General features: G+C 43.5%; 2 protein-coding genes across 5 annotated transcripts in view; both read left to right on the top strand.

The window, feature by feature from the left end:
- Window positions 1-14: 14 nt before the first annotated feature.
- On the top strand, window positions 15-8644 carry LOC124006453 (zinc finger protein 629-like). Of its 2 annotated transcripts, none has more exons than XM_046316474.1 (5): window positions 15-134; window positions 1236-1401; window positions 2982-3097; window positions 3289-3432; window positions 6677-8644. In XM_046316474.1, exons 2-5 carry the CDS (start codon window positions 1251-1253, stop codon window positions 7499-7501), a joined length of 1236 nt encoding a protein of 411 aa, XP_046172430.1. In that variant the 5' UTR covers window positions 15-134; window positions 1236-1250; the 3' UTR covers window positions 7502-8644. The 2 variants fall into 2 exon arrangements, with proteins under 2 accessions (XP_046172430.1, XP_046172431.1); XM_046316475.1 differs by lacking the exon at window positions 15-134 and adding an exon at window positions 136-386.
- A 3350-nt stretch (window positions 8645-11994) lies between these two features.
- The window catches only part of wu:fe05a04, a 16554-nt gene continuing 12483 nt past the window's right edge, over window positions 11995-16065 (top strand). The window contains exons 1-3 of one of the 3 annotated variants that reach the window (XM_046314419.1): window positions 11995-12035; window positions 12190-12281; window positions 12757-13644. In XM_046314419.1, coding sequence (XP_046170375.1) covers window positions 12762-13644 — 883 coding nt within the window. In that variant the 5' untranslated portion in view covers window positions 11995-12035; window positions 12190-12281; window positions 12757-12761. Of the gene's footprint in view, window positions 12346-12756; window positions 13645-16065 lie in introns of all 3 variants that reach the window. The other 2 variants (XM_046314418.1, XM_046314420.1) reach the window with 2 other exon arrangements.

Genomic DNA, 16065 nt, shown 5'->3' with positions numbered 1-16065 from the left:
AGGTGTTTAGGGGATAAGAGCATAGAAGCGTTCAAAATTTTTGTTGTTGTTGGAAGACTCAATATTGCCCTTGTCACGTGACACGGGTCAATTCAATTTCCACATTAACTTCACTGTACTGGAAGCGGTTTGAGGTAGGTGGCCAACGGCATGTTCGCTTGTGTACAATTCATGTTAGCTGTAACGTTAGTTCCCTAATATAGTTTGACTTATGTATACATATTTACCATATCGTTATGGTGGGGCAGTTGGTTTCCGTGAACTAAACGTGTCCGTAATATGCTAAATTGTTATTTCTCCGTTTGAATTGTTAGCCTACCAGCTAATGTAGCTAGGTTATTCGAAATTGTTGTTCGCTCAGCAAACCATTGAGGTATTAGACTAAGGTAAATACACCGTTGACTATTAAACCGTTTAGTAAGAACCTAAAACGGACCCATAACCAATCATTAAAAATGTTAAAATATCTTAACGGAAATATCGGGTTGGCGATCAGGCGTGTCGGTGTAGCCTTTAGCTAACGTTTGTCTAACAGGAGTTTCGCCAAGTCATATTTAGACAACTAACTTCACTTACTATAAATGTAACATGTCTATCGTCATTGGCATACTGTATACATCTAGCCAAAGTATAACTAACGTTGCTTCACTTCGTGAAATGTTTCTGGGGAATCTCGCAATCCTTCTAATGACCGACTTGCGGTAGCTTGCTACGGTTAGCTGATACGGGCGTCATCACCGCTAGCTAACTTTAGGGCCTTGTTGGTTTGGGAGCCTATTTCACCTAACGTTAGCGCCTTTAGCTGTTAGCTGTGCATGTTTTAACGGTATCTTATGCTTACCTTATTGCAAACAAATTTTAATGCTAACAAATCAATTCATTGCGGGAACTTAGCTAGCTGTAGTTCATTAACGTTAGCTAACAGCTGGCTATGTAGTTAACTAGTCAAAAACTTAGTTCGCAACTAACATCGCGTTATCTAGCCAGCTAACGTTAGCTGGCCAGCCATAAAATCAGTGAACCCGTTTCCTGTTCAGTCCAAATAAGGGCGATTTAATTGAGATACGCCTGTGCACAATACTTAGTTATTGTAAATGTCTGTCTTACATTGCAAGCTAGATAACAAGTTGAGGATAACTATTATTAGCTATATTAAAGCCCATATGGCTACATTACATATTAATTAACCTCCCTGGTTGGATAACTCTACCATCCTTATGTTTAAACTTTTCAAGGACATCCAGTCTCCCATGATGGACTCAGACATACTGAATATAGAGGAGATAGTGATGGGGAAGGGGCCACCAGATCCCCCTGCAGAACTGACCACTGAGAAACCAGCAGGACACTACAAACCCATTGCCTCCTTCAAAGCACCACCTCCACCCACCATTCAACCATGTGAGTTGGGTGGCAGTTTTTTCAACAACAAAAAACAAAAAATGTAATTAAAATAAGTGTTTTTATGGCAGAAAAGTCAGTATACTTACAAGAGGTATGCAAACAGACAATGATGACATGTTTTGGGGTACAACAAATTACAGATTATACAAAGACTTTAAAACATACACACATTGGGTGTCAGTTACTCTACTGTTTAAAGTTTTTGTAATGACTCACAGATAGGGCTGTTACGGTGACCGTAATCACCGACACACCGGCTGTCAAGAGTCATGACTGCAGTCAAATTCCATGTGACCGTTTAGTCACGGTAATTATGCTTCTCTAAGCTCTGATGGTCATTATAGTAGCCAACCAAACCTGCTAACTGCATGGTACTCCGCACTCTATTGTCCCTCTTATCACTCTGACATCCATGCAAATGTTATTGAAAATCAAATCAAACTCTTCATGAGAGCTCATGTTGCCCAACATTTCTATAGGCTATGCAATTGTGTGAAAAAACAGAGTGATGGTCTCTATTAAACAGAGGATCCCATCAGCTTTCTATATGCTAGGCCTACGATATTTTTTTCTCAACTTTTCTAATATTTAGCACATTGCTTTGCTTTACAACAGGAATATAGCCTACCTGGCAGGCATGAAAATGAACCACGGGAAAAGCATCCTCCGTTTGCTATTTAAGTGCCTAGATGACATGTATTTTTTTCCTCAGCTGCCCCTGTCTTGACAGGTGCATGATAATGGTCCGTTCTAATTCAAAAAAAAATCACACATTATTTAGTAAATTTAAAGACTAGATTAAATCAAGAATAGTGTGATGGGTGACAATATTAGCATATCACTTGTGAATAATACCCAGGTTAAGACAAACAGTGCATGCTTTTTTGCAACTTTTTCAAATCAGTCACAAACCTCATGTAGCCTACCCCATAGGCCTCAATGTTTTGATAAGGTTTGTATCACAACTAAAGTGGCCAAATAACTGCTTAAAATTAAGCACATTAATCTGCTTTACAACTGGTATAGAGCATAACTGGCATAAATACACAGTGTGTAATATCCTTTCTATTTTATTCAGCTATGTTCAATTGTATTCTTCATACTATAAAATAATGCCATGGAATTCTAAGCCAATTTTGTCTGCTAAATTAACTAATGTAGCCCACAGCCATATGGCATAGCTAGATCAGGGCCTAAAAGAAGCACAACTGAGTATGCTATACTGTTCTTCAGAACTAGACTAGATTTTCTTCATATCATGTTTCTTTAGACCTGTCTAAGATAAATTGTGGTTTTGTGATATTAGATGGATTTGCTGGACTTTATTTTCATGCAGACCTTAGGAACATCTACATCAGTGGCTTGTAGGCTTAGAAGACAGGAGATGACAAATGTTTGTTAATTACTGAGACCTTCAGTTATTTGCTTGACAATCACCATCTGACAAAATGTACTGACCGCCACAGCCCTACTCATAGACAAATACATACTTGGTTTGGTTTGAATGAAATCAATCTGGTAGGTAGGGAAGGCAATGCATTTTCAGTTGTCATATCGCTGACCCCCTCTTCTCACAGATCAGCATGAGAACCTGCAGTGTTTCCAGTGCTTCATCACCTTCTGTAACTCCAAAGCCAAGGAGAGGCACATGAAGAAGAGCCATCGTGAGGAGTACAAGCAGCAGCTCCAGCAGGTATGCTACTACACAACCTGCCTAACAATCAAAACACTTTCTAGAAGGTATTACCTACGGAAGCCCTGTTTTTACCCTAAACAGTCTTCTGTCATATTAAAAGCTGCAGACCAACATAACAATACTTATTTCCAGACTAGACCTGTGGGAATTTGCCAAACGCGTTCATTAATTGTCTATTTTTTCCCCAGGGAGATACTCTGTTCACCTGCTATGTGTGTGACCGTACCTTTCCGTCCTCGGAAGAGCTGACCCAGCACCAGGGCTCACACAACAAGGAGGACAAGCCCTTCAAGTGTCCCCACTGCCAGGAGAGCTTCCGCACCTTCTCTGAGGTGAGTGCAGAACAGTGACACAGGTTCTGAACTAATATACACTGCTCAAAAAAGGGAACACTAAAATAACACATCCTAGATCTGAATGAATGAAATATTATTATTAAATACTTTTTTCTTTACATAGTTGAATGTGCTGACAACAAAATCACACAAAAATTATCAATGGAAATCCAATTTATCAACCCATGGAGGTCTGGATTTGGAGTCACACTCTAAATTAAAGTGGAAAACCACACTATGGCTGATCCAACTTTGATGTAATGTCCTTAAAACAAGTCAAAATGAGGCTCAGTAGTGTGTGTGGCCTCCACGTGCCTGTATGACCTCCCTACAACGCCTGGGCATGCTCCTGATGAGGTGGCGGATGGTCTCCTGAGGGATCTCCTCCCAGACCTGGACTAAAGCATCCGCCAACTCCTGGACAGTCTGTGGTGCAACGTGGCGTTGGTGGGTGGAGCGAGACATGATGTCCCAGATGTGCTCAATTGGATTCAGGTCTGGGGAACGGGCGGGCCAGTCCATAGCATCAATGCCTTCCTCTTGCAGGAACTGCTGACACACTCCAGCCACATGAGGTCTAGCATTGTCTTGCATTAGGAGGAACCCAGGGCCAAGCGCACCAGCATGTGGTCTCACAAGGGGTCTGAGGATCTCATCTCGGTACCTAATGGCAGTCAGGCTACCTCTGGCGAGCACATGGAGGGCTGTGCGGCTCCCCAAAGAAATGCCACCCCACATCATGACTGACCCACCGCCAAACCGGTCATGCTGGAGGATGTTGCAGGCAGCAGAACGTTCTCCACGGCTTCTCCAGACTGTCACGTCTGTCACATGTGCTCAGTGTGAACCTGCTTTCATCGGTGAAGAGCACAGGGCGCCAGCGGCGAATTTGCCAGTCTTGGTGTTCTCTGGCAAATGCCAAATGTCCTGCACAGTGTTGGGCTGTAAGCACAACCCCCACCTGTGGACGTCGGGCCCTCATACCACCCTCATGGATTCTGTTTCTGACCGTTTGAGCAGACACATGCACATTTGTGGCCTGTTGTAAGTCATTTTGCAGGGCTCTGGCAGTGCTCCTCCTTGTACAAAGGCGGAGGTAGCGGTCCTGCTGCTGGGTTGTTGCCCTCCTACGGCCTCCTCCACGTCTCCTGATGTACTGGCCTGTCTCCTGGTAGTGCCTCCATGCCCTGGACACTACGCTGACAGACACAGCAAACCTTGCCACAGCTTGCATTGATTTGCCATCCTGGATGAGCTGCACTACCTGAGCCACTTGTGTGGGTTGTAGACTCTGTCTCATGCTACCACTAGAGTGAAAGCACCGCCAGCATTCAAGTGACCAAAACATCAGCCAGGAAGCATAGGAACTGAGAAGTGGTCTGTGGTCCCCACCTGCAGAACCACTCCTTTATTGGGGGTGTCTTGCTAATTGCCTATAATTTCCACCTGTTGTCTATTCCATTTGCACAACAGCATGTGAAATTTATTGTCAATCAGTGTTGCTTCCTAAGTGGACAGTTTGATTTCACAGAAGTGTGATTGACTTGGAGTTACATTGTGTTGATTAAGTGTTCCCTTTATTTTTTTGAGCAGTGTATGTTTAGTGTGACACTGCTTGAAATGAACCAGCAAAGTCAGACTCAAGGTCTCGACATAATAAATAAAGTTGTTTTATTGTCAGATGCACCTGAATAGGTGCAGTGAAATGTGTTGTTTTACAGGGTCAGCCATAGTACAGAGCCCCTGGAGAAAATTAGGGTTAAGTGCCTTGCTCAAGGGCATATTGTCAGTTTTCTCCTTGTCTGCTCGGGTATTTGAATCGGCAACCTTTTACTTACTGGCCCAACACTCTAACTGCTAGGCTGCCTGCCACCCAGGCTACATTAACACTTGCCCAGGGCAATATTTTTTTTTTCAATCAAGCAGATTATAGAGTTAAATTGTTCAAATGGACAAGTAAAAAAATCACTGTTAGACTACTCTGATCAGACTTGGATAAAAGTGTCCTCCGGATGTGATGTGGTGTTCACTCTCCTCCCAATCTATGCAGAGTGCATCAGAGTATAATTATTGTAGTCCTGTGTTGACGGATATGAGGGGTCTTTCAATCATGCAGTTGCGAGATGCTTTTTTTTTTTTAGCTCAAAGTGCACATTTTGTTGATTGCTACTTATTGAGTTATTTGCCCATTTATAGCTCATTTTTGGTCAGCATTGAAAATCCTGGAAAATTCATGGTGCGTACATCGCCTGCGTGTGTGTCAGTGGGCTGTTGCTGTAGAGAGAGACATTTGCGCAGCGGGTAAAATGACATACAACAGAATAATTGCCAATTCAAAACATTGTTTAGTTTGGCTGGTTCTCACTTGCTAACTATTTAGCTATTAGCATGTATCAATGTTCGATGTCCTAAAATAACTCCACTGCCATTCTTGTATAACTGCAAATGGCCGACAGTTCAGTTGATACGGGTGCACAGTGGATGAAACCAATGCTGCCTACTCCGGTTGTAATACTGTCTCGAGCTCAAAATTGGAATGGATTCTCCTCTATTCAATACTGGCCATGAAATACTGACAGTGTAAAAAAACATGTTTTTAGAATAGCCTAATTGACGAGTAACTCCTATCCTGTTAACATCTCCCCAAAACACTGAATATTTTTTTTAAATAGTTAAACATCTTAGTTAGCTACTTCTCCCGCTATTTGATCCCTGGTACATTGAGTGAGGGAATTATTTTATAAAGATAACAAAAAGTATTTGTTTGTAATTGTAATGTTTCAGGGTGGCCAACTATCCTCCTGGAGAGCTACTTGATAGTGCAGGCTTTTGCTCCAGCCCTGTTTGAACACACCACATTGTAAAACATCAGCTGCTCAACAGGACCTTGACTGGTGTGTTTGAGCAGGGTTGGATCATTAGCTTGCACACCCAGTAGCTCTCCAGATGGAGGGTTGACGGACCATGTTTTATACAGTAGCCTTTTATATCAGTGCAGTATTTTACTTTGTGGGGGTTATGTGCCTTTGCTCAAGGCCACTAGAAGGAGATATAGTACATGGGATCAGAGACCAGCAGCCTTCTATTGTCAATACCAGTGATGATAATACATTTTATTTTGTGAAGTGGTTCCTTGCAACACAGTTTTCAGTCACCTTTTTGGACCATGGTGTTAATGTCAATCACTGGACTCTTCCCTCAGCCTTGACTCACATGTCTGTTCATTCTCTGCCCCCCTCAGCTGACGACCCACAGGAGACAGGTCTGTCCAGAGAGGCAATTTGTGTGTAAGGACTGCAGTGAGACCTTCCGCAGCCCTGCCTTCCTTCGTACCCACCGCCTGGCCCAGCACCCCCGTCCAGAGGCTGAGGTGGAAGAGCCAGATGACCCTACCAAGACCCACCGCTGTGGGAAGTGCAACCGGGGCTTCGAGACCGAGTCTGAGCTACTAATGCACCAGGAGAACCACGCCGGTGACCAGCACTGCAACGGCAGCGCCTCGCCCGCCAAGAAGCGTGGACGGCCCTTTAAAGCAGAGGACTCAACGGTCGGAGGGAAGAAGAGAAAGAAGAAGGAAGAGGGCACAGAGGAGGCTGAAACTGGAAACAATGCAGAGGAGGCTGCAGCAGCTCCGGCTGAGACCAAGGTGAAAGCAGGAGGCGGTGGCAGACGGGGCCGTCCTAAAGCAGCAGCAGGCGAGGAGGCCAGAGAAGACGACAGTGAAGCCCCAGCAGAGGAGAAGAAACCTAAAGCGGCTCCCGCTCCATCCAAGCAACACCCCTGCCCTGAGTGTGAGCTCACGTTCCCTGCCCTGGCCCAGCTCCGCGCCCACAAGAAGGAAAAGCACATCCCACGTAAGGCCCACCCCTGCGAGGAGTGTGAGGAGAGCTTTGCCCGTCCCGAGCAACTAGAAGCCCACAAGAACCGGGCACACATCAAGGGGCGTTATGCCTGCCCTACCTGTGGCAAGAGCTTTGGCCGAGAGAGCAACCTGAAGGGCCACCAGCAGAGCAGCCATCCAGAGGAGGAGGAGAAGCAAGAGGCAGCGGGCCGCAGCAAGAGATAATTCAGAAGGGGGAAGGGGGGATTTTCTGTAAAGTGATTGGGGGAGGGAGGACGAAGAATCAGGGATTTTTAAGAATTTGAATTTTGTCAAGGGTTTTTGTTGGTTTGAGGTTGGGTGTGAAATTTAGATCATAAGTTTGAAGTGTTTTTAGAATGTGAGAAAGACAGGTGAGGAATTCTTTGCAGGATTTTTAACAGGTGAGCTAAGGCATCCCACTGATAGTTCAGCATTTGCCATTTCTGGATTGTGTTAGGATGTTCAAGGCACACATCACACTTGGAGTGACTTACTAACCAAAAGATGTAAGCTGTTAAATCCATCTGTTAAATCCATCTGTTATACACCTGTCTTATCTGGACTAAGAACAATAATAATTAGTTTTGGGCATCATGTTGGTTCCATTTGATTAATATCTTTAAATGATTATCATGAATAATGGAGTTACACCTCTAAAGAATTATGTCAAATGCTTTTCATGCTGTCTGACAAATGGAGCTTTTCTTGTCTTATGATTTTTATATTGCTAAGTACGTGTTCTGTAGTAGCAGATGAAATGCAACAACCGTGCATTTTATAAAACCTGTTGGGGATATTTACTTTTTGAAAGAGCTTCTTGTGTTAAGTGAACATGGATTGGAATGTTTGGGAGTTACATAACGTCTCATAGAAATTGCATCTATTTATATACGGTTTCTGGTGCATTGTAATGCCGAACTGTTTCTATTATGATTAACTTCTAAATTATACTGCTATTAAATGCGCAGGGTATAAAAAAGATCAATGTATTTATCCTCTTAAGTTAGTTTGGTTTAGGCCCAATGGTTCTTCTTTGGTTTTATGCATGGATTTTAACATGTCATCCTAAACAATGGTTGTAATGAAGACTAATAGACTCAAATTAAGATAATCCTGCCACCAGGTACACCTTGTCACCTTTATTTTGGATTTGTTATACTTAATTTAAACGTCATAGATATTCTAATGAATTTTCCATAAATTATTTGCTTAAATTTTGGCATGATGACGAAATGACCAGAGGCCTGAATGGACGTGTTCCTGTTTTCATTATTCTCCCCATGTAACATGCCTGGACACTCTGCCAATATGTAATAAAGGTGCCCCAAGGGCTGCTACAGAATGACACATTTGTCTGTATGCCTTTCAATGTGTCCTTCATTCACCCCCATTTTTTATTAATTGTGCTTTGTGATGTCACCTGCTAATGCCCAGCAGCTGTAACTACAGACAGATTATCGTTTAAATTCAGAATTAAAACATTCTAAAAAGGTAGTAAGTAGTCCCCAAAAAAATCACTGACCATAGGTCAACAAATGGGAAGCCAATCTTTCTGTGGACAATCCCAAACGTAATCCTATTAAAATATATATAACTAACAGAGGCATATCTGTATTCCCAGCAGGTAATTGAATAAGTGGACAGGGTATTTGTAGAGTATGATAGATAAATGATATATAAGGTTTTAGCCGTTGCCCAATGAGTCATTAGGATGACAACAGACGCCCTGTACCGATAGCAAAATGAACATAATTTAGTTAACTTCACCCTCTGCTGTTTAAAATAAGTATTGCATTTCTAAAATAAAATGACTTACCTTTGAGTTTTGTCCTATGCTTTTTTTTGTATTAAAACAAATCTAAGCTTAAAGTATCTTGTGAGCTTGCTGATGTGTAAAACAGTTTCCAACACACATAGTTACTGTCTTTATTATATTGGAACCACGGCTTATTATATAGCTATTAAAAATGTAAACCAAAATTTACTGAACTTTCTTATCCAGTTAATCTCACCTGATTAATTTGGTCCCCTGTTTCACATGTTCTCAATCACCCATTTTCAATACCATATTCATCCCGAGGGTGGATACATTTAGAGAGGCCACCAAAAACAGGGAGTCCTGGGTTTGATCTTACAGGTATTTTGCATCTTTATTGCACAGCTCTCCTCTGTCTTCATTTAATTGCCAGGGACTTGCACATTTTATGAATGCCCACTAAGAGCCTCTTGCACTGTGGATTTCTAGGGAATTTTTCCATAATTTGGCCACAAATGTGCATGTGTCTGCTCAAACGGTCAGAAACAGACTCCATGAGGGTGGTATGAGGGCCCGACGTCCACAGGTGGGGGTTGTGCTTACAGCCCAACACTGTGCAGGATGTTTGGCATTTGCCAGAGAACACCAAGATTGGCAAATTCGCCACTGGCGCCCTGTGCTCTTCACAGATGAAAGCAGGTTCACATTGAGCACATGTGACAGACGTGACAGAGTCTGGAGACGCCGTGGAGAACGTTCTGCTGCCTGCAACATCCTCCAGCATGACCGGTTTGGCGGTGGGTCAGTCATGATGTGGGGTGGCATTTCTTTGGGGGGGCCGCACAGCCCTCCATGTGCTCGCCAGAGGTAGCCTGACTGCCATTAGGTACCGAGATGAGATCCTCAGACCTCTTGTGAGACCACATGCTGGTGCGCTTGGCCCTGGGTTCCTCCTAATGCAAGACAATGCTTGAACTCATGTGGCTGGAGTGTGTCAGCAGTTCCTGAAAGAAGAAGGCATTGATGCTATGGACTGGGCCGCCCGTTCCCCAGACCTGAATCCAATTGAGCACATCTGGGACATCATGTCGCGCTCCATCCACAGACTGTCCAGGAGTTGGCGGATGCTTTAGACCAGGTCTGGGAGGAGATCCCTCAGGAGACCATCCACCACCTCATCAGGAGCATGCCCAGGCGTTGTAGGGAGGTCAAACAGGCATGTGGAGGCCACACACACTACTGAGCCTCATTTTGACTTGTTTTAAGGACATTACATGAAAGTTGGATCAGCCTGTAGTGTGGTTTTCCACTTTAATTTTCATGACCTCCATGGTTTGATAAATTGGATTTCCATTGATAATTTTTGTGTGATTTTGTTGTCAGCACATTCAACTATGTAAAGAAAAAAGTATTTAACACGAATATTTCATTTATTCAGATCTAGGATGTGTTATTTTAGTGTTCCTTTTATTTTTTTGAGCAGTGTATATATATATATTGTTCTACCTACTTGGAAATCCCACTGCTCCACAATCCTCTGCATCTCCTGAGGAGCCATTAGACCTGTCCAAAGAAGGTCTACTGCCATAACTGTGGCTGGAGAGATTTCCTTAGACATTCGTCCTTCTGTGCCCAGTGCTTTGAGGTCCTTAGGGATCCTGTTCTGAACCTCTCCATTGACATGGAACCAAACCTGAGCCAGACAACTGCTGAGCCCACCTGGGATATTCCACCTCAGCTCCCCTCTCCTGATGCCATAGAACTGGGCTACTCCTCGTTCTCCTTTCCACCATCCCTGGAGGCAAGCCAGACTGTCTTCCAGACCATTGAGCCTGATCTGGTATCCCCGGGTCCCTTGCTGTGCCGATTCTGCCAATAAACTTTTGCACTGCCTATTCTTCTGCACCATCATGTCAAGGAAATGCACCGTCATCCATGCAACGTGTTGTCGCTTATTCAAGAAAGGGACGCTCCTCATCAGACACCAGGTCAACATGCACATCTTAGCTCTGCCTTGCCATCCTCTACCTGCCCCCTTGAAACGTGGCCCAGGCCTGCCTAAAGGCGTTGCTTACATGCTGCTGAAACCCTACACCCGCCCCAAACCTACTCAGGCCTGCTCTCGAGAGTTCTGATCACCGGGCGTGCTCCACAACCACAAACCTTCGGCTGGTCCAGTGTACCAACTGTGGGGGCTATTTCGCCAGCCATCAAGCACAAAAGCTAGAACTTCTGCAGCAATGCCTGGAGGAACATAGGGAAGGCAATGGCTCAGGCAGCATATGCAGCAGCTCAGGCAGCACACAGAGCAAACTCAACAAACCCACAGAGGGAGAGTTCAGGTGCCACCTTCCAGATCTTGGAGATAAACGTCACCACTCCTCATCATCACAGTGACTCTTCATTACACTCCAGCAATGAGGATGAGGAGCTGCAGAGTATTGATCGTTCAGGCACAAAATCCCCTTCTGCATAGTCTTGTTAGGACTGCATAGTCATATCATAATCTTTTATTTTTTATTGCAGCATTTTGTTCAGAAAACAGAGGGCACATACTTATTTTAAAAGAGGTTGAGAATATGTGGAATCATAATTTTAATACAAAAATTATAATACAAAAATATGTTCTGCCATTAAATGTACCCCCTGTAGTTGTATGCACTTTCACACTCAGTGCAAAGTTCCATTCACATGTCAGGCAGGTAGCCTAGTGGTTAAGAGTGTTGTCCAGTAACTGAAAGGTCACTGGTTTGAATCCTGAGCCCACAAGGTGAAAATCTGGCAAGGTGCCCTTGAGCAAGACACTTTTAACCCTAATTTCTCCTGTAAATCACTCTGGATAAGAGCGTTTGCTTAATGAGTCACATATAATTTGTTGTTGTAATACCCCTCCACGACAGTAGGTGTCATTAAGTGTGTAAAGGGCCGGATGTTTTTGTCCCATTGTTGTTGTAGAAGACGGAAGCAAATCGGTCGCTGTTTGTAAGTGATTCAATTACAGCAAATTGTGTGTTACAAAATAAATTAAACATACGTTTTAACCCATATTTAGGCGAGATAGTAACCTTGTGCAACAAGCGTTATACAGTATCATAGATCAGTCACATAATATAGTTTCTGGATACTTTTCGTACAGTGAAGAGCGCATGCCTCCACCGCCACAAGGTGTTTCTGTCCAGGTGGAGCTTCTGAAAATTAGCCATCTTCACTGTTGCAATCAGAACTGAGGTGAGCTGCGGAAGTCCTTATGTCGTCATAATTTACCTGCTTATTCTGTCAATAGTTGTAGTAGGTAGGTAGTTTTTATTGACGTGGGGCATTTTGCGCTTATGATTTTAATTAGATTGGCTAAATAACTAGCTACCGTTATCTAGCTACAATTCAAAGTTAACATGGTGAAATGTTGCCGTCACAGTCAGTACATTCATGTATTCTGCCTGCTCACTGCACTTGGTTGAAAATGGCTAGTTACGTTTTCTATATTTCAGAATCAATGTCAAATGTAATACATTGTCTTAGCTGTTTTCTGCCAACATTAGTATAAAAGCATTCAACATTTTAGTTTTCTAATGGCACTTACTTTTAGTGACATTGGAATTGCATCATGGTCTGGTCTTAAGGTACATAATTCTGATGGCGTTTGTCCTGGTCCTGAAATGGCGGCATTAGAGAATTATATCAATGGATTGTGTTTGTCTCACAGGTACCATGTCAGACTTCACCATTGATATCCAGCTGACAGAACTAGGGTTCCCTGACATCTTGCAGCCCAGAGAAATGACCTGTGTGAAGGAAACACCATCGCCTTTGGCCTCTAACAATATTTCCCCTGGATCCCTGGCTAACCTCCAAACCCCCAGTTCCTCACCGCCTCCTCCTGCTGCACTCACCCCCACAGCTGTGGTCCCAGAACTGGTCGGTGTAGAACAGCTGGTTTCTGTAGCCTCAAGGACTGCTTCTACAGTACAGCAGGTTGCCTCACAGACGGGCCCTCGCATTACAGTAACCCCAAGCCCCTCTGGGCCCCCTGAGACACTGACAATACTCTGCCCACCCCCTCCTTCTACACACAAACCGGTGGTAGTGGCACACACTTCACGGCCTGTTAGTCCCATATTGCTACCCAAGAGTTTAGTAAGTGGTCAAAGCAATAGCCTTCACCAAATCCCCAAAATAACTAAAACCGTCATGATATCTGTGTCTCGTGTTGGAGCTGGTACTGTGTTGACCACTGTACCAGCTCCTTCCACTCCCCCTGTTGAACACTTAAGAACCATTAAGAAGGATTCCGAGCTGCCACTGGCAGACCAGACTGCAATGTTTCAGACCACTCCAAAACTTGTAAACACAGGGAAGCCAGGAAGGGCGGTCGCTGAGGAAGAAGAACCAGGAGAAAATATTGGAGAGGGAATAGGAGGGAGAAATGGAGGGAAAGGTGTTTTCGATGATGGGAAAGTGCAAGGACTGAAAGAGAAAGAAGCAGAAGTTGCAAAGAGTTTAGAGGACGATTCTGAGGAAACAGATGACAGTGAGGTTTCTGAGAATGAGGATGATGATGAAGATGAGGAGGAGGAGGACGAACTGGACCCAGGTAGGCTTCAGCTCAAAGACTAAAACATCAACCATTTTTCCCTGATTAAAAATGCTCTACATTTCTGTAAAATATGTTTTCTCTTATGTCAAACTACCAGGAAGTCTGAAAAGTGACTGAGTGGGTGAGGAGCTCACCTTGAGTGAAGTTCTTTTTAAAGACTGATGTCAAGCAACATGGTTGCAGTGAGATTATCTTAAGCAAACTTGCTGATGCACATAGAAACTCAAACAACATTGAAATTTGCATGCAACATTCAAACCTGTCATATCACAATGTTTTCACTTTTTTTTAATCCAACTGTTTGGTTATTGTAACAATATCAATATAGAAACAAATGTTGGCTGTATAATTTAGCTAGCTAGCCCAAATAGAATTGTCAGCACTGTTTATCAAGTGAGCTAGCTAGTTTATCTTGGACAATTTCAGTTTCAATTTCAGTTCACTTTCCAAGGGGAGGTCTGGGTACTTTTCATTACATATATAGTACTTTCAGAAAGTATTCACACCCCTTGACTTTTTCTGCATTTTGTTGTGTTACAAAGTGGGATTAAAATGGATTTCATTGTAATTGTTTTTGTCAACAATCTACACAACATGTTTGATGGAAAATAAAACCCTATCTTGATTAGATATGTATTCAACCCCCTGAGTCAATACATGTTAGTCACCTTTGGCAGCGATTAAAGAGCTTTGTCTCTTAAGAGCTGTGCACACCTGGATTGTGCAATATTTGCCCATTTATTATTTAAAAAAATATTCTGTGTCAAATTGGTTGTTGTTCATTGCTAGACAGCCATTTTCAAGTCTTGCTGTTGATTTTCAAGACGGTTTTAAGTAAAAAATTTAACTAGACCACCCAAGAACATTTAGTGTTGTTTTGGTAAGCAACTTGTATATATTTGGCCTTGTGTTTTAGGTAATTGTCCTGGTGGAGGATGAATTTTGTCTCCGTGTCTGTTGGAAAGCAAACTGAACCAAGTATTCATCTAGGATTTTGCCTGTGCTTAGCTCTATTCCGTTTCTTTTTATACCCCCAAAAAACATCACAGTCCTTGCTGATTACAAGCATAGCCATAACATGATGCAGTCACCACCATGCTTGAAAATGTGAAACATTACAAAGCAACACGCTTTGCTTTTAAAAAAAGTAAATGTCTTTGCCAAATTTTTTGCAGTATTAGTTTAGTGCCTTATTGCAAACAGGAAGCCTGTATTCTGTCCAGGCTTCCTTCTTTTCACTCTTGTCATTTATCAAATCAAATAGTATTAGTCACATGCTCTGAATACAACCGGTGTAGACTTTACATTGAATTGCTTACTTGCAAGCCCCTAACAAAGAATGCAGTTTAAAAAAAAAGATGGATAGGAATAATAAATACAACTAACAAGTAATTAAAGAGCAGCATTAAAATAACAATAGTGCGACTATATACAGTTTGGGTACACAGTCAATGTGCTGGGGCACCGGTTAGTAGGTAGAGTTATTAAAGTGACTATGCATAGATGATACCAACAGAGAGTAGCAGCAGTGTAAAAGAAGAGAGGGGGGGGGGCAATGCAAATACTCTGGGTAGCCATTTGATTAGATGTTCAGGAGTCTTATGGCTTGGGGATTAAAGCTATTTAGAAACCTCTTGGACCTAGACTTGGCGCTCCGGTACTGCTTTCCATGCTGTAACAGAGAGAACAGTCTATGACTAGGGTGGCTGGAGTCTTTGACAATTTTTAGGGCCTTCCTCTGACACCGCCTGGTATAGAGGTCCTGGATGGCAGGACGCTTGGCCCCAGTGATGTACTGTGCCGTTCGCACTACCCTCTGTAGTGCCTTGCGGTCGGAGTCCGAGCAGTTGCCATACCAGGCAGTGATGCTCTCGATGATGCAGTTGTAGAATCTTTTGAGGATCTGTGGACTCATGCCAAATCTTCTCAGTCTCCTGAGTGGGAATAGGTTTTGTCGTGCCCTCTTCATGACGGTCTTGGTGTGCTTGGACCATATTAGTTTGTTGGGGATGTGGACACCAAGGAGCTTGAAGCTCTCAACCTGCTCCACTGCAGCCCTGTCGATGATAAAGGGGGCCTGTTCGGTCCTCTTTTTCCTGTTGTCCACATTCATCTCCTTTGTCTTGATCACGTTGAGGGAGAGGTTGTTGTCCTGGCACCACACGGCCAGGTCTCTGACCTCCCTATATCCTGTTTCGACGTTGTCGGTGATCAGACCTACCACTGTTGTGCCATCGGCAAACTTAATGATGGTGTTGGAGATGTGCCTGGCCGTGTAGCCATGGTTGAACAGGGAGTACAGGAGGGGACTGAGCACGCACCCCTGAGGGGCCCCTGTGTTGTGATCAGAGTGGCGGATGTGTTGTTACCTATCCTTATCACCTGGGGGAGGCCCGTCAGGAAGTACAGGATCCAGTT

This window comes from Oncorhynchus gorbuscha, linkage group LG19 (genome assembly GCF_021184085.1).
Source record: "Oncorhynchus gorbuscha isolate QuinsamMale2020 ecotype Even-year linkage group LG19, OgorEven_v1.0, whole genome shotgun sequence".
Lineage (NCBI taxonomy): Eukaryota > Metazoa > Chordata > Actinopteri > Salmoniformes > Salmonidae > Oncorhynchus > Oncorhynchus gorbuscha.
This window is presented reverse-complemented; position numbering and strand designations above follow the sequence as displayed.

Coding starts and splice junctions, on each gene's coding strand:
- LOC124006453 (XM_046316474.1), top strand. CDS start 1,251: ATGATGGACTCAGACATACTGAATATAGAGGAGATAGTGATGGGGAAG. Junction 1,402..2,981: donor TCCACCCACCATTCAACCAT/GTGAGTTGGGTG, acceptor CTCTTCTCACAG/ATCAGCATGAGAACCTGCAG. Junction 3,098..3,288: donor ACAAGCAGCAGCTCCAGCAG/GTATGCTACTAC, acceptor TTTTTTCCCCAG/GGAGATACTCTGTTCACCTG.